The sequence below is a fragment of the Lissotriton helveticus genome, chromosome 1_1 (assembly GCF_964261635.1).
Source record: "Lissotriton helveticus chromosome 1_1, aLisHel1.1, whole genome shotgun sequence".
Classification (NCBI taxonomy): domain Eukaryota; kingdom Metazoa; phylum Chordata; class Amphibia; order Caudata; family Salamandridae; genus Lissotriton; species Lissotriton helveticus.
In genome coordinates, this window is record NC_136057.1 from 2,137,127,391 (window position 1) to 2,137,153,347 (window position 25,957).

The 25,957-nt window shown below is 50.3% G+C and overlaps 1 protein-coding gene across 7 annotated transcripts in view; it reads left to right on the plus strand.

Moving 5' to 3' along the window:
- The window catches only part of BRDT (bromodomain testis associated), a 2,808,714-nt gene that overhangs the window by 2,333,312 nt on the left and 449,445 nt on the right, over positions 1-25,957 (plus strand). For all 7 annotated transcript variants that reach the window (XM_078646309.1, XM_078646320.1, XM_078646312.1 and 4 more), the window contains one exon: positions 19,377-19,518. In XM_078646309.1, coding sequence (XP_078502435.1) covers positions 19,377-19,518 — 142 coding nt within the window. The remainder of the gene's footprint in view (positions 1-19,376; positions 19,519-25,957) is intronic.

Here is a 25,957-nt window from a genome sequence, read left to right on the forward strand (position 1 = left end):
TGCCACAGGGCTGCGTAGCAGAGAGATGTAAAAAGGGGCACGGCCCCCACCACCTCTCTGCAACACAGCGCAGTGGCTTCCTCTTCCAAATAGCAAACTATAGTGTCCCAGCGGTTGACACCCTGGGACACTGCAGGAGCCAGCCCAGAGGGTGGCGGTCCCCAGGGCCCTCGAGGGCACCAGGAGTGGGGCCGCGCAGCCTCCCTCCCACCTTTTGTGAAGCCCCTGCGGGTGGTGGTCCCTGGGGCTGGGGGGGGGGTCCGTCACAGACCCCCCAATTTACATATATTGAGCCCCGGGGAGGTGGCGGTACCCGGGGCGTGTAGGGGGTTCAAGCCCCCCCACAGGTTGTTTTTTTTCATTTAAATCAAAAAGAAGCCCCGGGGTGGCGGTCCCTGGGGCTCGGGGGGGCCTCAGAGAAAAATAAGCCCCGGGGGGTGGCGTTCCCCGAGGCTCGGGGGGGGGGGGGGCCTTAGAGGCCCCAAAATTATACTTTCAAGTCCCGGGCTTTTGCCCCAGGGAGTGGCGGTCCCCCCGGGGCAAAAATCGGATTTTGCTAATTTTTACCCTGCCCCCTTTTCGCGTTTTGCCTGCTTGTTTTATAGGTTTCCTGATTTGTAGTGTTGACAGCCAATTAGAATACAGCTTGTGCACGGCAGGGTGCGAGGATCCTCCGAGGCCATAGATATATACGTACTTTTATTTGTCATTTTCTCAGGAACTACTGAATGGATTTACACCATTTAAGCAAAAGGCACGAGTCTGAACTGAGGACTACCTCTTTGCCAAATTTGGTGTAATTCCGTTCAGCCGTTCGGGCTGTAGCCGCGATGAATGGTTCCTATGGAAAATTGCATGGGGAAAACACGTTTTGGGGCCCCCCTTTTTTCTCAGCCCCCGCTTCACTAATCACTCTGAGACTTTCAGGATAGGAGCGGACCGGAGTGGAAGTTATTCCACATAGAATGTTGCGGATATCCTATGGAAAATAGGTCCCAACTATAACTCCCTTCTAGCGACCGCATTAATTTGCCTACCAAAAGGATGCATAATGGAACAAAGGAAGAAGCCCAAAAGTGTTAAGAAATATGTGTTCCCAGTGTCCGTCAGAGCCTCACTGGTACAGGCTCCTATCCTCCATTAGTTGGTGCTCTTGAGCACCGGCGGTGAAGCTTGCTCCGTCCTAAGCTCTTTCTTAATTTGTCCCACGTTGATAAAGGTGGTATACTTTTCAAAGTATACTTTCCTGACTATGGTTCAAACAAGAGCAAAGCGGATGCAGTCTTTTTTTTTATTCCACTCCCTCCTTGGTACTGCTACTCGGTACTTTCCTACCATGTGCAGTCCATCCCTAGTCTTTCTTTTTCTTTGACTCTGTAGTCCTCAGCCGAGGACGTAAGTTGTACCTGGCAACTCCATGCACTGTGTGATCATTAAACAGAGGCTCTGGGATAGGTCGTATTTCTGGTGGGACAGCCTTGTTCAAAACATCGTCGTTCTCTTTGTCTGTGTGGGTCCAAACCAACTTTGCATCACTGAAAGGCACGAATCTGGGCACCAGCTCACATTCAACATTTCCTATTCCCTCCTTGACCCACTGGTCGGAAGACAACGGCAAAGGTATTCTTTTGCCGTGGGTCGCGTGAACCCAGTTCTTTCGACCAGCAACCTTTAAAGCCGTCTGTGCAGCCAGAAGGACTTGCTCCATCTGGGCTCCAAAATGTTCTTCCTCTGAAAGTTGCAGATAAGAATGAAGTCCCCGGGCTGGATACTATGGCCGGGACCCACTGGCTTAGGAGGTAAGGAGTCTTGCACCTGTTGGTGAATAGAACGCAAACTTTTCGTCAATTGCCCAAGGTAATCAAGCAATACAGGATATTCAATATCAGAAAAAGTGTTCAGCCTAGGGACCCTCCAGACATTTGATGGGCAGCCAAAGACAATCGCATAAGGTGATAAGCCTATTCTTGTTACAATGTGGGTTTGTCCTGTGGGTCGGTCCGATGCTCAATAGGTCCACCTCTTGATAGCCTCAATTCTGCATGCCATAAAAGACCAGCATTTTAAGGTGATCATGCGAGGGGGAGAAGGAGACCTGACATATAAACACACTATCAATATGTGTAGTTTTATTCACCTGTGCAAAACATATCATGAACGTCTTAATTTACCTGTAAACAACAAGAAAGCCTTTGTGTCAACACTTGAAACTGAGTCCATTTTTATGTAAATAAACATTAGTATAGGCTTTATGTAACACCGCTCACTCTTCAATAACGAGTGGCTTATAACCTGGAAAGGATACCTCATTTGTACAACCCAAAAAAAACTATTGGTAACACATGTCCGTTCTCAAATGACTACTCTCTCTTGCCTCTTTATGAATCTCTCTTTTGAAATGTTATTTGATATACCCACCTAACATTTAATAATGCATTGCATCACAGGGAGGGAACCTTAACTTGACAGGACACACGTTGAACCCTGTTAATAAACGGCAAAGAATAATGCAGGTTAACAAAAAGCGTACTACCACCTCTTAGGCTTTGGAGTCGTATTTGTAGAAATAGAAGATGATTGGGTATTTAGTCATACCCCTAGCGTAGTCTGTGAATGCCAAGTAATGGTAGTCTGAATAATGCAACTCAAGAAATGTCTGGTAGAATTATTTGCTCTGAAACTCGGTAATGCTTTTTGTATCCAGAGAATCCAAAAATATTCATATATAGAGGAAATCCTATCCCCACCGCAATAGTCCGCATATATTTTCGAACCAAATAGTGTGATCCAATAATCCCAAGAACAAGTTCTCGATGTACCGCACCTTCTCCAAGCGCACTCATAGATAGAGAAATTCACCACGCGGAAGGAAAAAAAAACACTCCAGACACCCACTCATTGACCAGAGCACAGTGCAAGGAGTGACTTAAAATACTAACATGGCAAAAGCCCAAAAAAGAATCTGAAAATGGTGCAAGCACCCTTACGATAGTGGGAAAAAATCACAAGGAATTTCTGCAGCGCTTCCACGGGCCTCATAACTGGAATAATCTGCCCGCCTCGATGTCTGAAGCCATTTATATACTTCCTGGTTGAATTTCCAAACCTCAGAGGTGCCTCTTCCTAGTTCAAGAGGAAGCAGCGGAATCATGGGAATTGTAGTCTTTATTCCCATGTACACTTCCCTTCACATGTAATTCCATGCTTCGCGCAGTTTAACGAACAGCGAAACCACCCTGGTGAGTTTGCATGGCGGTTCTAATGTCACTCTTTCCTAAGCAAGCTCGTTAGTCGTGCTTTGTCTATGTGTCCTTGCTGAGTGTGTAACAATTCTAGAGTGTGCTCTAGTCCTAGTGGACAAAAGGGACAAAGAAAGAGCATCTGGCCACTGCAACCCTGTGGTCTCCTGAATTTTTGCCAATTTCAATTTCAATGTGCCATTATACTTCTCAACTAGTCCCGCTGACTGCGGGTGATTGGCGGCATGGCCTTTTTGTTTAATATGCAAGTCTTCACATATTAACTTAATCACTTTCCCATTAAAATGAGAGCCATTATCACTCCAAATAACTCTGGGCATTCCGAAATGCGGGAAAAACTCTTTAATAAGTACCTTTACTGTTGTAATAGCCGTATTGTCTTTAGTAGGGTATGCCTCCACCCATTTACTGAATGCACATGTGACCACTAGAACATACTTTAGATTGTTACAACGTTCTAACTCAATCAAATCCATTTGAAGGACTTCAAAAGGGAATGTAGGTGGGGCAAAGTTACTGGATGGTGTGGCGGTACTTTTCCCAGGATTGTGCATCAAACAAATCCTACAGTTTTCACTAAATGTGCAGCTTCTTTGGAGATATTCTCATTACACCAAACTGGGGCCAATGATTTACAAATGCTTTTGCACTGATATGAGCTGGGCCATGAGCATTAGTAACCACAGGGCGTACGTATGCATCAGGTAACATCCATTTCTGCTTTCCTGACAAATCAATGCAACATCCTTCATCTAAACGTGCTGTACTCTCATGCCACACAGCTAATTCTCTATCATGGCCTCTCTTTATATCTCTTTCACACTCTTATCTGTGTTTTTAAACATAGTGTTCTCAGGAACCCATCTAGCTGGACCTGCAACAAACATTCTCTTCGTCTTACTCTGAGCCATCTCTTTGGCTGTCTGATCATCGAACGCATTCCCTCTGCCCACATCATCAGTCACTTTCTTGTGGGCACCACACTTCAAAATAGCCATTTTCTTAGGAAGTGCTAGTGCAGATAGTAATTTAAAAAAACAAAAAACAAAATTATTTTTATTTTTTCAAGGAAAGAGGGCACAGGAAAAGAAAAGAAGCGACACTTCCGCACAACTTCCCACACAGGGGGCAATCAATAAAGCAAGCCAGCAGGACGGTGGACGGTCATCACTCAGCTTCAAAAAGCAGAGTGGAAGGCAGTAGAAGGTGCAGTCCAGTTCGTAGGCGATTCACAGGCCAAAAGCTATAGTGGAGAGCATGCGTCATCAGTCAGAAGAGCCACACGGGAAGAAGCGTGCCCGCTGTGTACTTCCTGTGCCAGCTGTATTGCCATGGAGAGTGTCGCCAGAAGAACAAGGAACAACCCCTCCCCCATCCCTCCCCCCCCCCCCCGGTGGTGGTGACAACATTCGTTCTGGCAATCATTCTAAACACAACATTACACTTGAAATAAGTGGAGGGCTCGAATTGTGGACGGGCATACCGCTGATGGCAGACCTCTGGAAAGGAAACGGACCAAGGGGCCCCAGCGGAACATAAAGTTTTTGAAGTTGCCTAAGAAGATGTCCGCCATCCGCTCCAGGCTTAGTAGTTTCCACAGCCTCGCGTGCCATAGGGAAATCCCTGGGGCCTCCGGTTCCTTCCTGGCCGCAGCCAGAGTCAGTTTAGCAGCCCCAAGACATAATCACAGTATCTTTTTGTCTGCGCGGGTCTGATGCTCGAGCGCCGGGTCACGAAGTCCCAGCAGGTCATGCGCCATGGAGTCATCCACAGGATAACCCAGGATCTCCATAATGTGGGAAAGAATCTCCTCCCAAAAGGGCCGGATGATCGGGCAGTCCCACCAAATGTGGCGGAAATCCCCAAGGAGCCCGCAGCCCCTCCAGCATCTGCCAGAGGAGGATGGGAAAATGCGATGTAACTTGGCAGGGTATAGGTACCAATCCATGAGGGTCTTAAGATGAGCCTCTCTGAGACCCACCGAGTGGTTATGCGCAGCGATGTCACGCCACAGATGCGACCGCTCCCTGTCCGAGATATCTCGCCCAAGGAGGGTCTCCGAGATACCCATGTAGCGGGGGCGGAGTGACGTCGCAGAAGTAAGCAGCAGGCCATAAAGGAAGGAGATGACTCCTTTCATGGAGGAGGACCGCAGCAAAAAGGCTTCAAAAACGGAAGGGGGTCTCGTGGCAGCATCGTTGAGGGCAGGAGACGTGGCCCAGTGGAGCATTTGGACGTGACAGTAGCGCTCAGTAGGCGGCACTCCGTAGTCCCGCATACAGTTATGGAAAGTAAGTGGAGCGTGGCCGTGGAACAGATTTGTTAGCGCACGGCATCCCCCTTCTCTCCAAACGTCGAAGGGTCCTTCCTGCAACGCCGGCGGGAAAGCTGGGTTAAAATGGATCGGCGTGAAGGGAGAGGGGAACGTAGTCCAGCGATCATCCCCCGCCAGTGTGTCCCAGACCTTCAAGGTAGTGCCGGTGGGAGTACTGATGTACGCGTTTTTGGGTCTGTCTCCTTTAGATCGATCTGCCCACTACGCCTCTGTCCAAATGCAGCCAGTGTTTCTCCGAAAATTGCTGGGACCACTCCACCAACACCCGTAGGTACGCCGCCTTGTAATAAAGGAGCATGTCGGGGAGTCCCACCCCTCCCTCCCCCCGCGGTCGCCGGAGTGTGGTAAAGGAGAACCGCGCTCGGCCCCCCTGCCATACAAACCGCAACATCTGAGTCTTGAGACGCCGGAAGAAGTCAGCCTCTAATGGTATAGGGAGTGCCTGGAAGAGGTATAAGAATTTGGGGAGAACGACCATTTTCAGTGCGTGGATTCTACCCAGCCATGAGATGTACTTCGGTTTCCAGCGCTCCAGTTCCACCCGGGTCCGCGCCAGTAACGGGGGAAAGTTCGCAAGGTACAATTGCCCAATCGAGGGGGTCAACCGGATCCCCAAGTACAGAATGGAATGGGGGGCCCACGAGAGGGGAGTGGTGGCTCGCAACCCATCCACCTCCGCCGAGGAAAGTGTAAGGTTCAGGAGGAATGATTTGCCGTAGTTGACCTTGAACCCGGCCACTTGCTCGTAGCGTTGTAGGGCATGTTGGACGTAGGGAAGAGAATGAGCCGGGTCTTTGATGGAGAGGAGAACGTCGTCAGCAAAGAGGGTAATCTTGTGTTGCTCGCCCGTGAATGGAAGACCCCGTATCTCCTCGTGCTCCCGAACTGCAAGCGCTAACGGCTCAATGCTAAGGGCAAAGAGCAGAGGGGAGAGGGGGCAGCCCTGCCTGGTTCCTCGCGAATGCGAGAAGAACGCAGAGAGATGGCCGTTGACCGCCACTCTCGAGCGGGGGCTGCTGTAGTTCACCCGTAACATCGTGAGGAAGTCAGGTGAAAAGCCAAAGGCGGCCAGGGTGCGAAAGAGAAAGCTCCAGTCCACTCGGTCAAAGGCTTTTTCCGCGTCCAGGCCCACTAGGACCGCTGGGATCTTGAATTTGCGAGCCTTCTCAATCAGGTGGACGATTGGTCTCGTGTTGTCGTGGGTCTGGCGACCCTTAATGAATCCAGATTGATCTGCGTGAATGGGCGTTGGCATCAGATCCTGAAGCCGCCCCGCGATGATAGAGGAGTACAATTTTGCATCGACATTAAGAAGAGCTATCTGCGATATGAGGAGCATTTTGCCGGGTCTTTCCCCGGTTTGGGGATAATGGAGATCACAGCCTCAGCCATAGATCTCGATGTTTCCCCGGCAATCGCCATGGCGTTAAAAAGGGAGACCAGGAAGTCGCTCACCTCCGAAGCGAAAGTTTGATAGAACAGGGCGGTATACCCGTCCGGTCCAGGGGACTTATGCGGTTTCAGGCGTTTAATCGCCTCCAAGACTTCCTCTCTGGTAAATGGGGCCACGAGCAAATCATTCCATTCCTTGGAAACCTGGGGTAGAGAAAGACTATCCAGGTAGGACTGTTGACGTTCAGGGTCAGAAATCTCCCCCTTATATAGTTCTTCATAGAAGTTCCCGAAAAGATCTGCCTTGACTCCATCCCAATGGTGTGGAGTCCCCGTCTCATCCTGAATGCCCCCAATATACTCCCGCTCACGCTTCTCCCGAAGCTGGCGAGCTAAGTGTCTCCCCACTTAGTTCCCCTGGGAATAGGAGAAGTGTCGGAGCATCAGCAAAGTAAACTCCGCCCTGTTGTTATAGTGGGCCCTGAGTTTCCCCCTAAGCGCAGTCAGTGGACGAAGGGTCAATCTAGAAGGATTCTGTTTATGAGCCTGTTCAAGTATAGTAAGTTCTCTTTCCAAATCCTCACGTTCCTTGCGTCTCAATTTATTAAGATTGGCATTGAGGGCCAGGCATGTACCTCGTATCGATGCCTTAAAGGCATCCCAAGTGGTGAAAACCATTCATGGCTTTACGCAGTTCCTTACAGGAAGTCTCGTCCCGGATAAGCAAGGCTGGGAAGTACCACTTCCGTATACCATCACCCCTCGTCGACAAGCTCAGGCACAGCACGAGTAGGCTATGGTCAGACACAGAGAGTGGGAACGTGCGGGCATCACGGACATCTCCTCTAAGATTTTGGCTTAAAAAAATATGGTCCAGGCGACAATAAGTATGATGAACGTGGGAGAAGAAGGTGTAATCCCGAGACTGGGGATGAGAGAGCGCCACCCACCCACCAGTCCCAGTTTGCCAATCCGGCGCTGTGTTTCAGCAGAGAACATCCCGGCATCGGACCTCTGAGCATGAGAGCTATCCATGTCCCTGTGCCAAACCATATTGAAGTCCCCCAGCAAAAATAGGCCACCTTCCACAAAATCATCCACTCTCCGCGGCAGGTCTTGGAGAAAGCCATTTTGAGCCGCGTTTGGAGCATACACTACCACAAAGGTGCACATTCTTTCATACAACAACCCCTTGACCATCAGCCAGCGACCCTCCCTATCACTGCACACATCCATGGGTTGAAAATGCAGGGTGGACCGGAATAAAAGAGCCACCCCCCTGTGCTTCATGGAAGCCGAAGATCTGTAAATAAGGGGGAAGTTTTTATGCTTAAGGCGGAGTTCATCCTTGTGCGCTACATGGGTCTCCTGGAGGCCCAGCACATCCAGCTGGTGATCCTGCACATATTTCCAAACTTTCTGCCGCTTTTGTGGGGAGTTCAACCCCTTCACGTTCCAGGTACCTAGATTAAGCGACATGACACAGGGAAGGGTCCATCCTCAGCTACGCGCATGCAATACAAAGATCTCGCAGTCCCCCCCGCCCGAGGTCCCCAAGGATCGCGCCCTCCCAGCACACCCAGCCAATCAGCCCTCCAAGCAGACAAACCGAGGGGGATACCTGGCAGCCACCACCCCTTCAGCTCCCCAGTCCCTCCCCTCCTCCCCAGCAAGACCCAGGCACTCGGGGCCCATCCGACAGAAAGGCAAAAACACAGCATACCATCCATCACCATTCATCTGCATACATACAACCTGGTCACCACCACCGTACCCCCCCCGGTCCCAACTCCCCCCCCCTCTCCCACAAGAACCCCCCACAAATCCCCTCACCCCCCCACCCAACCCCTCAACCCTAGCCAAAGAACAACTCAGCAGAAAGAAGCAACAGAAAAATGCGAGGAAAAGTCTCACCCTACAGGTCAGAGGGAGCGACAGGATCATGAATTGGCCACCTGAAGGGACCCTCAGAAGAAGGGGGTCCGGGTGACAGTCAGTGGCCTCCCAGTGGTCCGGACCGGGGTGTCTTCCCAAAAAGTACATAAGGACCCACAGTACCTGAATTGGAGGAGCCCCTCCGACGCCCAGTTTGTAGTCGCTCCGGGCTCAGGCCGCTCCAGAGCTGCCCTGCGATGAGGCCTCCGTCACCATGGTCACAGAGGCAACCGCCGCTCCTCTCTCATGCAAGCTGGCCGCGGGGTCCGGTCTCCTCAATACTGCCGCATCGCCCACTCTCTGCCAGGACGAAGAGCGCCGTCTCCGCCGTGAGGGGGAGCCCCCATTCCCTGGGGGGGTGATCGGCCACTCTCTGCCAGGACGAAGAGCGCCGTCTCCGCCGTGAGGGGGAGCCCCCATTGCCTGGGGGGGGGGGGGTTGGAGCCGCGTCCCCCAACCCCAAGAGGTCCTTAGCAGCCTGCAGGGAGCGCATCTGGACCAACCTGTTCTGCCATCTGAAGATAAGGCGAAAGGGGTGTCCCCAAGAATAAGCCACATTTTGCTCGCGGAGAAAGGCGGTGACAGGTCGGAACTCGCGCCTCTTTTGTAGCGTTGAGTCTGCCAGGTCCTGGAACAGCTGGGGACGATGGTCCCGAAACTGCAGCGAGGGAATTTCACGTGCTTTCCGAAGTATGCGCTCCTTCAATTGAAAGTCATGAACGCAAACCAGGATGTCAGTGGGGGGAGCTCCACCACTCCTCGGTAGGCCAACTCTATGGACCCTGTCCATACGGACTTCGCGGAGATCTTCCTCCCCTAAGATCTGCAAAAAAAGGGCTTCCACATATCCCCGTAGGTCTCCATCTTCTCCATCCCAGGGGACCGCTCGGATGCGGATGTTATTCCGGCGGGATCTGTTTTCCAAGTCCTCCGCGTGGGCCTGAAGGTCTAAGTTCTGCTCTGTGAGACGGATCACATCCTGCTGGAGCTGGTGTACCTCATCCGCCATCCCCAGATCATGGTCCTCTAGGGTAGCTACGCGCTCCCCGATGTCATCGACATCCCTTCTCATCTCGCGAAGGTCCGAGGTAAGTTGGGAGCGGAGCTCCGAGATGTCTTCCTTGATCGCGGAGAACAGTTCTAGCATGAAGGCTTTAGTGGCGGGCGCCTCGTCATCCCTTGGTTTGGGTGAAGTACTAGGGCCGGGCGATGCCGTCGGCTGAGACCCCCTCGGAGGGCCGTCCTTGTCCGGTGTCTCCTTACGGACCCTGTTGGACATGGCCTCGATGTCGCTTGGGCAGCCTCTGTCAATAGGGGTGCAACGTAGCAGGCTCCGTCGCCAGAGATCCGAGGCCCCGCAGCCGCCGCCACTCCCCGCAGGCCCAGGGGTGTAGGAAGGCCAAGTCTTCAGTCGGCGGTGCTAGGGCTCGAGTTCCTCCGCTGCGTGCCAGGTGGGAGAGACCCCTCAAGGTAGGTCCAGCACCCCGATGTTATCGGTGCCCTAGAAGGCTAGCAGAAAACCCTGCGCCAAACAACCAGGGGGACCACCACAGTCAAAGACACCCAGGGCTAAGCAGCATTGCGGGCCTCACCTCCAGACGCAGCACAGCGGGCAGCCCCCGCAGCGAGTCAACGCAACCACACCGGATCCAGCAAGTCCCCTCACGAGAGGTGGGTCGTCTCTTCTACGTTGAGGGTCGTCCACTCCACTTGCCGGCAAACACGGGCCCCAGGTCCGGAGGCAAGCTCCCGGCAGCACGTCCAGGCACCAGCTTGGATATCGCCCCTCAACAGATGTCTCCGCAGGTTACAGGGTCCGCAGGCTACAGGGTCCCAAGCACCCCGCTCAGGCCGTCAGGCCCCACTCCTGGGCTCCGATGTCACCACCTCCTCCCGGACGGAGCAAGGGTCCGGCCCATCCACATCGGGCTCTCCGGCGCTCCCCGAGGCTCTCCAAGCAGGAAACAGCAAGTTGGGCCCCCAGCAGCGAGGGAAGCGGCCAACCACCAGCCGAGGTCGCGGGACAGCCCGTTCAGCAGGCCCTCAGCCAAGGCGGGACAGTCGCGGCAGGCCCGGCCCAGGCCCGAATCCCCAGGCTCAATTTCGGGGCTCCTCCAGTGCGCCACAGGTCCACCCCGGAGTGCGCAGTCCCGGAGCAGCAGTGAGGCCGCGGGGCAAGAGCGGGCGGCTCCCACCGCAGGCGCCACCCAGGAGCCACAGGCAGCGGCCGCCGAGACCGCAGCCGGAAGCGAGCCCTCAGTAGCCGCGGCGTGCCACGCAAGGCCCTGGCTTCACCAGCCCAGCCACGCTACAGGCCTCCAATCGAACGTGAACCGAACTCCCCCCAGGAGAGGCCACGGGGGGTCCGTGGGCAGCTCAGCGCGTTCCCTTCAGTTACCGGAGCAGAAAGCACAGGGCTGGGGCGCGCCTATGCAGGTCCCGGAGGGGTGCTGGACAACGCTATGGCGGAGCGGCGTCGGAGGGACTAAAAGAGACATCCTACACGATCGCCATCTTGGACACGCCCCACAGATAGTAATTTTAATATCAAATGTCCATGTTGTATCTTAATACCATGCGTAAGAAACCCTCTCTCTGCCCACAGTCGCCCGAAGTTGTGTGCAACCCCAAATGCATACTTGCCGTCTGTGTAAATATTGACAACTAACCCTTCCCTCAATTCACAAGCTTCGTAAGGACAACACGTTCTGCTGCCTGGGCAGATTGATAGGGGACTCGTGATGTCTCAATGACTGTGCGCAATGTAGTGATAGCATAAGCTGCAGTGGTGGTGCCATTTGATAATTTAAAACAAGAGCCATCGACATATAGTTCTCCTTGGGGATCAGATAATGGAACATCAGTCAGGTCTACCCGTCCTTTTGTCACTTCCTCTGTTCGGAAAATACAATCCTGTTGTTAACTGCATAATTCTCGGAAGGGAGGGGTAGTAACGTGGCTGGATTCAGAGTGGCACATCTTTTGATCGTAATATGTTTGGCAAACAATGTCAGCCAGTAAGACGTGCACTGGTGAGGTGCTGTGTCCTTGTTTTATTTATAAGTGTGTCCACAGCATGGGGTACCATAAATGTGAGGTCAGTATCGAGTACGAGTCCAGACAATTGTCTGATGGAAGTGGCCACAGCCCTGACTGCTCGCAGATAACTCAGGAGGGCCCGTGCAACAGGAGAATTAAATGCAAGGTCTCTGTCTATCACCACATTTTTGAGTCAAGACCGAGAGAGCACAGCCAACCATCTTGTGGACTTATAATACAAAAGGCTTGTTGTAGTCAGGCGTGCCTAGTACTGGAGCAGAGCAAAGCACAGTTTTTAGTTCTTCAAAATATTGCTGACAATCTGGCTTCCAAGGTAAAGGCTCATGGACATCTTTTGTTGTTAATGCAAGCAGGGGTTTGAGCAGTAAGGAATAGTTGGTGATCCACTTTCGACAGTAGGAAGTGATACCTATAAAAGCATGCACGTCTTTTTGAATTTGTGGACAGGGCATTTTATTAATGGCACTGATGCGTTCTGGCGTTCATCTTCTACCCTCCTTCGGCAGAAGGTGACCTAAAGGAGCAATTAACAAATCATCGACATACTGTACCAATGCATTGCCTAGAGAAAGTGAGAATGAATCCAACTGACCTTTTAATGCTTGACTGTAGATGCTATGACTTTCAGTATAGCCTTGAGGAGCTCTACACAATCAGAAACTTTTGCCACCCTGCGAAAATCAGAACAAATACCTGCTGTCTGGGAATGCTAAATATGCATTTTAAAAATCTATGACGGAGAAAAACTTAGCAGTATGTGGAATCATGGGTGGCTACTAAACTTTCAGAGGCTATGGCCCCGCTGGGACTGATCCCTTATCTGCAGGGGCCTACGCATGACAAGGGGCATACGCTTGACCAGGTTTTCTCGTCATCCCCTCTTGAGGTGATAGAGATCGTCCCGGTACTATGGTCAGACCATCTGCTTGCTAAATTTTCAATCAAAGGCACAGTTAAAGCGGCTGTTGCTCTGTCACAGCAGCAGGGTCGAGTCCATAGGGCTTACCATCGAGTTACCCTTGCGATGCTGGCCCAGGCTGCCCTGGATCACCCCTGCCCCCTCTCTGGCGACCTAGAGAAGGATCTGGAGTCCTTGCATGCGTGGCTTGTAGTCAGGCTAACCGATCTCGCCCCGGAACTGACCCCCCGCTTGACACCGAAACGGGTCTCCGCTCCGTGGTTCACCGCAGCACTGTCGGCTACGCGGCAGCAGTGTAAGGTGGCCGAAAGAGCTTGGCGGGCACAATACGACACAGTGGCCAAGCTGACCTATAAGACGGCGGTTAAGGCCTATCACCGGGACATCCGCCTGGGAAAAAAAGCCTATTTGGCAGGGAGGATAGAGGCCGCCTCCAACTCCTGTAAGGAGATTTTCTCCATTGTGAGAGAATTTACATCCCCACGGTCTAATACCTCTGATGAGAGGCCAGCTGATTCCTGGGCGTCGGATCTTGCTAACTTTTTTACTAGCAAGATCCAACTGATACAGGATTCCTTCCCATCGGGTGTACCCGTGGGGCTGATTAACCCTGAGGCTAACCGATCCCCTCTGGCCTCGCCAGGTTTGACATTGGGCGTGTTTCCACCTATTTCTGCCCCTGCCTCTTTAGCACTCATGGGCAATCTCAAATCGGGTTCGCCAGGGGAGTAACCACGCGTTCTGGTTCTGGCGAAAATTGCAGAGGTGATTAATCCCCTGGCGAACCCGCTATTGAATCTCTCGCTGAGCCGGGGGGTGGTTCCGCAGGCCTGGAAGCAGGCAATGGTCATCCCGCTGCTTAAGAAGCCTGGCCTGGACCCGAAGGCCCCAGTCAACTACAGGCCTATCTCTCTGCTGCCGGCTCTCACGAAAATTGTGGAAAAACACGTTCAGACGGTGCTTTCCAATTTTCTGGAGACAAATGAGATCCTGCATGCCACTCAGTCGGCTTCCGTCCAAATCTCAGCACAGAGACCGCGCTCCTTGAGGTATCAGAAACCATTAAAGGGGTTCTGGACTCGGGAGGCAAAGCCATGCTGGTGTTGCTGGATTTGTCGGCGGCTTTCGACACCGTCCCCCATGATGGCCTTCTCGCAAGACTCTATGAGATAGGACTACGGGGGACGGTGCTCAGCTGGTTTTCCTCCTTTCTAGCTGGCCGCCGGCAAACGGTCTGGGCCTCGCCAGATTCCGCCGTGATGCCGCCTTTGGGAGTCGGGGTCCCACAGGGCTCTATTTTGAGCCCGACCCTTTTTAACATCTTCATGACCCCTTTGGCGGCGTTGGCGGAGTCGTTCGGGGCCCAGATCGTATCCTACGCAGACGACACCCAGCTCCTCTTCCCGTGTAAGAGAGGAGGAGACTTTGATGGGGAGAGTATCCAGGATTGCCTTGGGGCTGTTTTTCAATGGTTCCAACTGAACAGCCTCAAGTGCAATTCCGATAAGTCCGAGGTACTCTTCTTTGGGTGCGACACGGAGCCAGACTGGCAGGCTTGGTGGCCCATCAATATGTTCCCTCCGTCTTGTTCATCCCAGATTGCGAAGAACTTTGGGGTCAAGATGGATAAGGGGCTTACGTTGAAATCCCAGATTCTCGGGGTGTCAGGGATGTGCTTTGGCCTCCTTAGGATGCTGCGGAGGTTTCTTCCTCTTTTGTCTGAGGAGCACAGGAAGCTGACTGTGCAGGCCCTGATCGGCTCTAGGCTAGATTATTCGAACGCTCTCTACTTGGGCCTGCCAGAGTATCTGCTACAGCGGCTCCAAGTGGTGCAGAATGCTGCTGCGAGAGCTATCTTTGGCTTGAATAGACGTGCCAGTGCAGCAGGCTTGCTGCAGACTTTGCACTGGCTTCCAATCCGCAAGCGGATCGCCTTCAAGGCTTTGACCTTGGCCTACAAGGCCCTCCATGCGGTTGGAGCAAAGTACCTCCAAAAGAGACTTGCATTCTACCACCCTGTTCGTTCCTTGAGATCGGAATTTCTGTTCTTGGCGGTGGTCCCGCGAGTGAAGAGAGCTCGCCTGGGAGGTCGCTCCTTTGGACTACTGGCGCCACAGTTGTGGAACTCTCTGCCGCTCACACTTCGGGGAGCCACCAGCCTACTTGCCTTTAGAAAAGGTCTTAAAACCTGGTTGTTTACCCAGTAGGCTGCATATATTTGGTTTGCCCTCTTTATCGCTGTCTCCTTCTTTTTTTTAACTGTGTTATGTTATTGTACTGTAGTCCTCCTTACTCAAAGCGCCGGGACACTCTTTTTGAGTAGCCGTGCGCTATACAAAAGTAAATATAACATAACATAACATAACATTGGGAACTGAGTTATTTTAGTGGGACTCTTATCATGTAGTCTGCCTCTATAAGTAACTAGAGTGGAAATATTCTAGAACACTTGGTCCGGCTCCATGTTAGTTACATAAGCGCCTACATTAATATCAAATAGTATTTGGTTTGGGGCGTTCCACTTCGATGTGTGTGTGACAGAGGTCAATTAGTGTGGCAGACATATTTTTAAGGGCATGTTGCTGTATAAAAGGGTCGAAGTCTCGCATTAATTGCATATGTCCCCAAGACTGTAAATTGGGTTGCGAGCTCATCGTATTGCCTGTTCCGCTATTACATTTTTTTCTCTTCCTCCCTCATTCTAGATTGTATTAAGGAACCCAACCGTTCCCTGACTCCAGTTTAATCTTTATCTTCCGGACCCCGTGCTGGTGTCAGTAACTAGTGTTAATGAAGGATGAGTGTCTGTAACAGGAGTAGCGGGAATTGCTGCAGACATAGGTGGTGATGGAAAGGAAGGAGTAGGCGGTACATTAGCTGGGGCAGTAGTTATATCAGCTTCAGAGACTGATGCACCTGTTGTGTATTTTGGTTGCTGATGGGAAACAATGGGATATTTTTTTTTTTGTAAAATGTGTTTTTATTGCAGAGTCGTAAGATACACAATCACTTGTTCCGACATTCCCGCCTCTGACAGCTGCAATTCACAGACCGTTAACTAAGCATCACACAGCCATTTAACCCACATCCCGGAGGCCGGGCGGCGCGAGCTGGGAAAATGCCAGAAACCTAAAAGTGAAAAACAATTGCATCTGTTCGGCAAGATGGTCTTGCATCTGCTTTTCTGTATCTCCCTGTTCCCCTTTCCCAACCTTGAACCTGTCACAGTCCCCATTAGGTAATTGCTGAAGATCAGTGCGGACCCAACTCGATTACCCCTATCCAACCACCCAACTTAGGAGTCTCCCGTTACGTTAAACTCAGTGTACCGTACCCCAATTTAGAAAACACATTTATCGGTTATTCATCACAAGGGTCAACATATGACTCATTAAGCATTCAGTCACCCCATATACCTTTATTAGGACCCCCAACTAACCCACCCACAACCCTCCCCCCAACTGCTGCTGGTGTGGGCATATTACACGCATACATATCCATAATCAGAAGAAACCTGATGGATCAATACTCATCCGTTGCTGTATCCCATGGAACTCCATTCAATACTCTCCCTTCCTAGTCCTCTTCCTCTGTTTGACAGTTCCTTAGCGCTCGCACTAGCTCCTCCCATGCCCTTGCCATTTCCAAACTCTTTTCATTCGCTGCACGGGTGGCCTGCCTAAGTCTGACAGTACTTTCACTACTAGCCCATTTATGTAATGCACTCGCCCATCTCCTACTAGACGGACCCTCTTTCGACTTCCAGTGCCAGGTTATTTCCCTCTGGGCTAAGATGAGGCCCAAATCAATGAACTTGCTAGTGATTTTCGTTTTAGTCGTGTGAGGAAACCAGAGCAACAGACATGTCGCCATGTCATATTCCACCTGCCTATCAGTTACTTTATTAAGAAGCGCCCCCACCTCAGCCCAGTACAGCCCTAATTTCGGACAGTCCCACAACATATGATCCAGTTCCACATCAGGCATCAAACATCTAGGGCACGCTGCGTCCTGCACCTGGAAATACCTCCGGATCCTCCCCGGGGTAAGGTAAGCTCTATGAACTATAAAAAAGTGCACTTGCTGAAATCGAGCATTTCTGCTCCCTTTCCACGTTCTCCTCAGAATATGACCCCATGTTGTGTCCGGTATGGGCTTCCCCACACTTGCCTCCCATTTTTGTTTCAATGCTATCAGTAGCTCTAAGCCCTCATTCAGCATTCGGGAGTGTAGGCAAGTGACCGCTCTAAATGTTCCCGCCGTCATTACCACATATTGGCAAGCCATGGTTGTCAGTGGCTCCAACTGTCCAGTCTTCCATTGTTTCCGTATTGCCGTCGTTACAGCCGCATGTAATAGGAAACTCACATCAGGAAGGCCAAATTGATCTTGCACCACCCTGAATGGCGATAACTCGCCATCAGTATACGGGTCGCCTATCATGTGAAGTCCCAACTCCTCCCAGTCCATGAGTGGGGACTGGGAAACCATGGGATATATCCCTTCTCGGGCATATGGTGGCGGGGGTCGAGTATCTAACAAGGTCTCCATAAAAGTGTCACCATTTTCCTGACCAATATCAATGTGCAACCGAAATCTTCTGTCTTCGAGTTCTATTCCTGTCTCTTGCTTGTCTTTATCGTAAGCTACAGCCTTTTGTGTAAGGCTCCTCATATATTGTTTTCTGGTATCTTTAATCGCCTCTGTTTGGCCTCCTTCTGTCAAGTAAGAAGTTAGTCAAACATTGACTGTCTACTGCGTCTTTTAAACAACTGTTCCATTAGAAATTCTATCTTTTGTCGTCAATAGAGCCTGTCAAAGGCCACCTTAACTCTGCGTTGTCCCTCGTATATTTGTGCCATAACGTACTAAAGATAATACATACATATTACAATTAGGACTACCTTCTGGGGGTGCAGGCTGGTATTCTTCCAACTGTGCACCTTTAGAACAACAATAACAGCACAAACTCTGAATCTTACTGAAAGCAGGCATTGTAAAGAAGAGATAAACTAAATCCTTATTTTACCCGGCAAAGTATTTGCAAACACTTTTCACCAAAACAGTCCTAGTACTGAAACAGAACCCATTTACAGTGGTACCACATAAAATGAAACCGATTCACCTGCTGGTAGATCAATTCTCCACTGCTGACTCTTCGGACCAAACAGTCGGAGCAGGACTCCAGGCGGGATGACAGCTGGGCGAGATACCCTCCGGTGGGATAGAGGCAGCAGCTGCGAGAAACATATCTCTTCATGCAGGGATCACTGAGCCGTCCATCCGCCCTGATGATGTCCTCGTCCTCCCCTCTGTCTGTGGAAAATGGATGGGTCATGCCCCGAATAAGTCCCTGATCGGGCGCCAAATTGAAGGAAGTGACCTGATTAAGGCCACCCGGGTCACCACTGACCACCTCTCAGCCTTCCATGCTAAATGAAGAGGCAATGAAACAGTGGAGAATATATACCAATAGTCATTAATTGTATACGCACAGAGTGGGGCCCCATCTGCATAGTCTTGAGAGAGTGCTACTGAGGAACTGGAAGCATAAAGATACATTATAGGCATTGCATGGTCATCTAATGATACACCCACAGTGGAATTTTCCTAACAAATGTGGGCGAACAGCGTAAAGGCAAAAGAAAAGGCTTCTACTCTCGTATTTTGCACAACTCAGAACACTTTCAAGGCTGTTTCACCCTGGCCTGCAATCAAACTGCCAGACAGGTGGGAGAGAGCCTTTACCAAGGGAAAGCTATGCACTGGCAAAGACAATTCTTGGTTGCAGAAACAAAACTTAGCAAGGAGCATTTCTCAGAATCAAACAGGATTAGTTTCGAACAGCAAAGAAAATGGCACCTGCAGAAGAAAATGGCGTAGCAAATGCTAACTAATACGTGACATTAGTGAGCATCAGCTAGCATAATCTAACAAGGAAGTTACCCATTGGAAAAATTATCAAAGGAGAGCAGTAGCACTTAATTGAAATGCATTTAAATTTGTATCGGCAGTAAATGTAACTGAAGCAGACTTTATTCTTTCTGTTGTACAGGACTTCTTCTTGTTGACGGTAGTACTTCATTATTATATTTAAAGTAGAGATGCTAAGTGTGATGTGGGATGTGATTTTAGTTATAGTTAAGTTTGGGTTTGACGTGGAGAGAAGATTCCAAATGAACACATTGATGGGCAGTAACCACTGAGGCTTCATTAGTTGCATAATCCCATACTCACATGACCTATACCCTCCCATGACATCCCCTCAGTGCACTGAATTCCACCGGTACCTCATTATTGTACAATGCTGTGTAGATAAGTAATCTTCTGTTTCAACCTAAAGCTCAACAAATAATAATTACTGGTATGTTGTTTTGCACTCTGCATGTGTGTTTATTGTTCTCTAAACATAACGTAAACCATGTCAAATAAATATTCTGCAAATTTAGCTCACTATTTTCTTTCTTTGTTGCAGCCATCTCAGTTGCCTTGCCTTCAGGAGATACCGTTATGTAGCATCAAGGAGGAAAGCAAAGAATCAATTCTCTCTGAAGAGCCAATACATGATTTTCACATTGCCATCACTGGGCATATTGCACCATTGAAAGCTGAACAAAGTATGTATAGTTTCAAATAAAGTGGTATGACTGTGTTCTTGATCTGTTCTGCTGCAGGAAATAGAAGTATACTGACATCAGGGCTTCAAATGCAATTATATGAGATATGTGCATATATTTAAAAACAATCCATTCTGTCTTCTCTTCTTTAAATTTGGGGTATTCACAGCAAAGTAAAAAAGCATTGGTAAATGCATTAGGTTTTGCCTATGTGATTAATAATAAGCTGTTTTTTGTTTTTGCTAAAAAAGGCATTATATTGTGCTGTTACTAGTGGATAGTGCGAGTAAGTAATAGCAACATTTTGAAAAATTAAAGAGGGGAATAATAGATTGAATTGATTCAATAGCAATATTATGTGTTTAGAGGGGTTCTGACAACTTTTGGGCCGGTGCTACTACACCAGCAGCACCATTCAAATCATGCTCCTAGTGCCTGCAAGATAACTGCATTTGTGACTGCCTGTTTAATGGTAAAATATTGCAATATTAGGTGTTTAGAGATGTTCCTAGGAATGTATGACGTTACAACGCATGCTTTTACCACGCATGCTGTTACAACGCAGGTTTTACTACGCATACCATTAAAACGCATTACACTTGGGGGTGCTGGATAGTGAATAGTTTAATTTACTATTCCAACTCCAGTCCACGTTGACACAAGGGAAGGTGTTGGATAGTAAATTAAACTTATTCCCTATCCTAGAGCGCCCCCCACTGTAATGCGTTGTAATGGTATGCGTAGTAAAACCTGTGTTGTAACAGCACTGCGTGGTAAAAGTTGCGTCGTAAAGGATGAAAACCGTTCCTAGAGCTTTGGGCCCCGGTGTCACTGTAACTGCTAGACCATTGAAATCATGACCCTAGTGACTGCAAGGTAACAGCACTAGTGACTGCTTATTTATTAGTTCAGTTCAGTTCATACGTCTTTATTTAGAAATATTTCATCATAAAAGACAATTATAAAAGTTAACTCAAACGTCATTCCCTAGCCATTAAAAAAACACTCTAGCAAAACAAATCATCGAGTAAAAATTATGTTACAACAATATAACATGTATGCGGTTAAAGACGTACTAAAATATGATTATAAAACAGATTAGAGAACTTGGTCAACTATCTGTTAGGTGCTTAGCTCTGATAATCCACGACCAACCCAAGAACTTTGCAACTGCAATGACCACTAGTTCTGTTGTGTCGGTCCTCATTAACCGCAGCGCCTCTAGCCCCACCTGTGTTCTCAAATTTTTACAAACAGGTTTTAGCCATTTGTTCCGGGGAGCTGAATAGGCTGGGCAAACAAAAAAGAAATTACCTAGTGACTCTTTTTGGTCCTCACACCAAGGACAAAACACATTTGTCTGACCTTGCCATTTACTGGTGAATGATCTCAACGGAAGCGACCCAACCCTAAACTGGTGAAAAAGCTTCCTATCACCACTCTTGGTGATGATATCCCAGTATGCCTCTAGAGAAGGGTCAAGTTTATGCTCTAAGAACCTACCAGACAGGGAGGTGTTGTCGGTCTGTGCTATGAGTTGTTGTCTTACTGTGGACCAATATAGAGCTTTGAATTCCTTTTTCGAGGGGAAGACATTATTATTTGGAGGGATCCAGAGATGGCTTAGGCCCATATTTTCCAGGAGCATTCTCACTTTTTTGAACCAGAGAATATTGCCTGAGCCCACCACAGATCTGACATCCAGGATTTCATTAGCAAAAAGTGCCAGTTCCGGGGTTGTCCACACTCTCCTCCACAAGGCAACTGCTCGGAAACGTGCAACATCATCAATAGGATGGCAGCCCAGGTCGAGTAACAGGGGCTTCAAGGGGCTAGACTGGGGAAGGCCTACAAGATTACGAAGGAATTTATTTTGAACTCTGACTAGTGGCGACAGGTCCGAAAAAGCCCATAAGTCTGCGCCGTACAAGATCGCTGAACTTATTTTAGCATTATAAATTTTTAAAGCAGGACCTATCCTTTTAGTCAGTGAAGTTCTCTGTTCCTTAATTAAGCACCCTGTTAGCTGAGCAAACTTCAGAGAGAGTATGTCAAGCTGGGGTTTCCAGCTAAGCCTGTTTTCCAATACAACCCCAAGGTAAGTCATGACTTTAACCTGCTCTAACACGCTGCCCTTCCAACTAACATGGCCTGACTGCAATCTATTTTTGGATAAGACCATAAATTTAGTCTTTGTAACATTGACCTGTAGATCATTATCTTGGCAGAATACCTCAAACCTGTTTAGGGCGGACTGGAGACCCTTCTGCGTTTTAGATAGAATAAGGGTGTCATCCGCAAAGATGAGTAGCGGGAACTTGTTACCACCTAAGCTAGGGGCATCTGTAGGCAAAGCTGCGAAGTACTGCACTACCCTGTTAATGGACAACAGAAACAGGGTCGGTGCAAGTACGCACCCCCCGAGAGACCAGGAATCTCTTTGTAACCTGCCCCTGTTTGCCCCATCTAACCTGCGTGAAGTTTGCTTCGTGAGGTCTGATTACTATTTGAAGGAGTTCTTGAGGCATCCCCATCATTCCCAGGGCATCCCATAGCTTAGCTCTTGGAACTAAGTCAAAGGCAGACTTTAAGTCTACAAACGCTGCATAAATAGTTCCACCAGCCAGAATGACAACCTTCCAATAAATTAAAATAAATCTAAACACCTGATCAATCGTGCTTACACAGGCTCTAAAACCAGCTTGTAAGGTGGACAAGACATTCTCTAGGTCCATCCAAATCTGATCCTTACAAGCACCATCCTAGCTATTACTTTCTGAATGGCATCTATTAAACTGATGGGGCGATAATTCCCCGGAGCAGAACGATCCCCCTTTTTAAATATAGGCAGGATCTCAGCTCCTAGCCAAGAGTCCGGGATTTGTGCACCCTTCGCAATAACATTGGCAAGAAAGGTAATGTAAGGCACCCAATTAATTAAGTCAAATTTAAATAGATCTGTCCGGATGCAGTCCATACCTGGTGCTTTTCCCCCTTGTACCATCCTCAGTGAGTTCTCTACATCTTTCCCAACAAACACTAGGGAGTGGCTCGGGGTTAGGACTTGTGGGGAAAGAGCAGGGGGGGCAGGGACTGTCACAGATTCTAGACCCCTAAACTGAGACTCAAAATATTCGACCCAAACTGCGACACACACATGGTTAACCAGGACTTGGGATTCCACTGCACTTCCCCATCTAACTATCTGCCAGAACTTTGTCTGGTCTCTAGACCTACTAGCCACTAGTAGATCCTGCCAGTGCTGATCATCCCAATCCTTTTTGGCCTGTTTTGGGATTTTCCTATATGCAATCCTTGCTGCCCTAATGTCCTTGGTATTCCGTGATTTAATGGCTTTCACCAGAGAGCCATAGGCAGAGCGGCATGATTTATTGTACCATTGATTACCTAATTTGTGAGGTGGTAATTTACTGGGTTTGACACTTTTGGAGAAGTGGGATTATTTATTAGTTAAATATAGCATCAATTGTTGTTTAGAGGAGTTCTGACAACATTTCGCCCACGTGCGACTGCACCTGCTGCACCATTCAAATCAAACCCCTTTTAACTGCAAGATAACTGCACTTGTGTCTGCCTTATGGTAGTAAAATATAGCAATGTTAGCTGTTTAAAGGAGTTCTGACAACTTTTGGGCCCGTTGCTACTGCATCTGCTGCACCATTCAAATCATGACCCTATCGCCTGCTAGGTAAATGCACGTGTGACTGTATTGTTTAGTGGTACAATTTAGCAATATTCTGGGTTTAGTGGAGTCCCTGGAGCTTTTGGGCCTGTTGATACTGCACGCGCTGCAGCATTGAAATCATGACCCATTTGTCTGCCAGGTAACTGCTCTTGTGGGTGCCTATTTAGGAATAACATATAGCAATATTAGGTGTTCAGTAGAGTGCCTGGAGCTGTGGTCCCAATGCCTCTGCACCTGCTGCACTAGTGAAATCATGACCTTAGTGCTTGCTTGATAACTGCACTTATGACGGCCTGTTTAGTTGTAAAATATAGCAATATTAGGTGTTTAGAGAAGTTCTGACAACTTTTAGCCCCAGTGCCACTGCACCTGCTGCACTATTTAAATCAAACACCTTTCGGGGCGCGGCTTGAGGCGTCAAGATGGCGGTCGCACTCTAAGGGCCAGATGTAGGAGGCCATTTAACGACTGGTAAATGGGTATTTGGGATGTAGGGGCATCATTTTACAGATTCGGTAAATTTACCGAATCGGTAAATTTACTGATTCTGTAAAATACCGAATCGGTATTTTTACCGATTCGGTAAATCCCAGATGTAGGTGGGACTCTTCTGAGTCCCAAAGGCCTTACAGATTCGGTATTTTACCACCCAATCCAATTGGGTGGTAAGATACCGAATCCAGGTGTGCATGCACATGTGTGCATGCACACCTAGTCATGTGACAGACAGACATGCCCTTAGGGCATGTCTGTGTGCCACATGGCACACATGCCCCTCTTTGGGGTGCTAGAGGGTGTCAAAGTGACACCCCTGCACCCTTGCTGGAATCGGTATTTACCGAATCGAAAAATACCGATTCGGTAATGCCCATTGATTCCTATGGGCTTCAATGCCCATAGGAATCAATGGGCATTACCGAATCGGCATTTAGATAATCGGTAAATACCGAATCTTAACGATTCGGTATTTACCGAGTCTGTGTTACCTACAAACCCCCCCTTTATTTTACCACTTCTTAAATACCGAATCGGTAAAATTCAGTATTTAAGAAGTGGTAAAATAGAATTACCTACATCTGGCCCTAAGAGTGCTCCTGACCCCCTCCGTCATCCGCCTCGCATTGGCCCGCTTTTACCTGACATCGAAGATCCACGTTTCCAGAGGCGACTCCTCTACCCCGCCTGCATCGCTCGGAACCTCCTTGTGGACTGCCTGGTGCCCGCGCCGCCTTCGCTGGCCCTCTCCTCCGGGCGGCCTTGCTTCCTCAAGATGGCGGCTGGTCTCCGGGCCCGTCAGGCCCGGGCGCCCCGGCTTCTCCTTCCCCACCCTGTCCACCTGGGACCCTCCTAGCGGCAATGGTCTGTGCCGGTGGCTGACGGTCGGGATGAAGCCCGGAATCGAGATGTGATCTCCTGCCCGGTGCCTGTGGATCGGAGGGGACCGGCCCGGGGAGTCTTGGAGGCGCTCAGAGGGGCGGAGCGGCGCCCGCGGTCTTCCGGAGGTGGAGGCGACTAAGAGTGGCTGCTGACCGGCCCTCCGGACGGTGTAGGGCGCGGCGCTACTCGCGCGCCGCGCCTCGGCCACAGAAGACAGTCCGGGACTGCGGATCCGGGCCTTGCCGCTCTGATGGCCCTGCCCCCGGGCGTCACTGTGGTGAATGGAGGCGGCGGCCTTGGGGACGCGGCTGCCTGGCTAAATGCAGGAGAGCCTGGCGCCGGGTGCGGCCTGAGCTGCTCCTCTGGGGGGGCCAAGAGGCTGGGAGTCCGTTTTTGTGTTGCCCCCCCCGAGCTTTCTGGTGGAAATACCTAGAACGCGCCTTCCGGGCTGTCGGTGAGACTGTGGGCTGTGATGGTGCCTGGCCGGATTGACCGCCCCTAGGGCCTGGGGCTGCTAAATTCCCTGCTGGAACCGCCGGTGAGCCCTACTGCGGCCCTGTGTGTGACTCCCGCTGGGGCACCCTCATCCCCCCTTTGGTCTGCTGCAGCTGTTCGCGCCCTCCGCCATCTTGGGGTGCAGTGGGGGAATGCCTGCTGTTGGACCCGCCGGAGGAGCGGGCGGCTGATCTGAGACCGTCCTGTGTCCCCGAGGGCGGGCTGCTTGATTCGCTGTGAAGTGTGGTGCCTCCATTGACTGCCCTGATGCCGGAGAGGAAAGATGCGCGACTTCTAGGGCCCTGCAGGTTCTCTGGCCTACCCCGGATTTGCTGCCTGGGAGGCCCGCTTCTCCCCACTATCTGCAGGCTGCGGGGTGTGCGGTGATTCGGTGTGGGGGCAGATCGGCTACTGTGTCAGGTGGGGCACGCTGGTGCCTTCCCCCACCCCCTTCTCTTCCCCAGGACACCTGGAGTCTTGCTGCTGAGGCCTGTTGGGGGGCCCTGGGGTCTTGGGGCCACGGGAGCTGCCTTGAGGGCCGCCACTGCTGTGAAGAGTCGAGCTCCCCTAGAGAGCGGCCTCCTCCCTTCAACGTCGGGGAGCGGGTGAGGAATCGGCCACTATACCGGTGGCGGGGGCTGCGGCCGAGGCACTGGTGCGTCCCCCCCCCCTTCGCCCTCCTTAGACCACCTCCGACTGACTCTTCGAGTATATGGGCAGAAACCGCGCCACCCAGGCCACCATTCCCCCAACCCAAACTAAAATGGGCCAATTCACCAAGTCTGATTGAGACCCAGCTGGCGGGTCTACGGCTGCGCCTGGGGCATCCGGGGGTGATCTCTCCACCATCCTGCAGGCGAT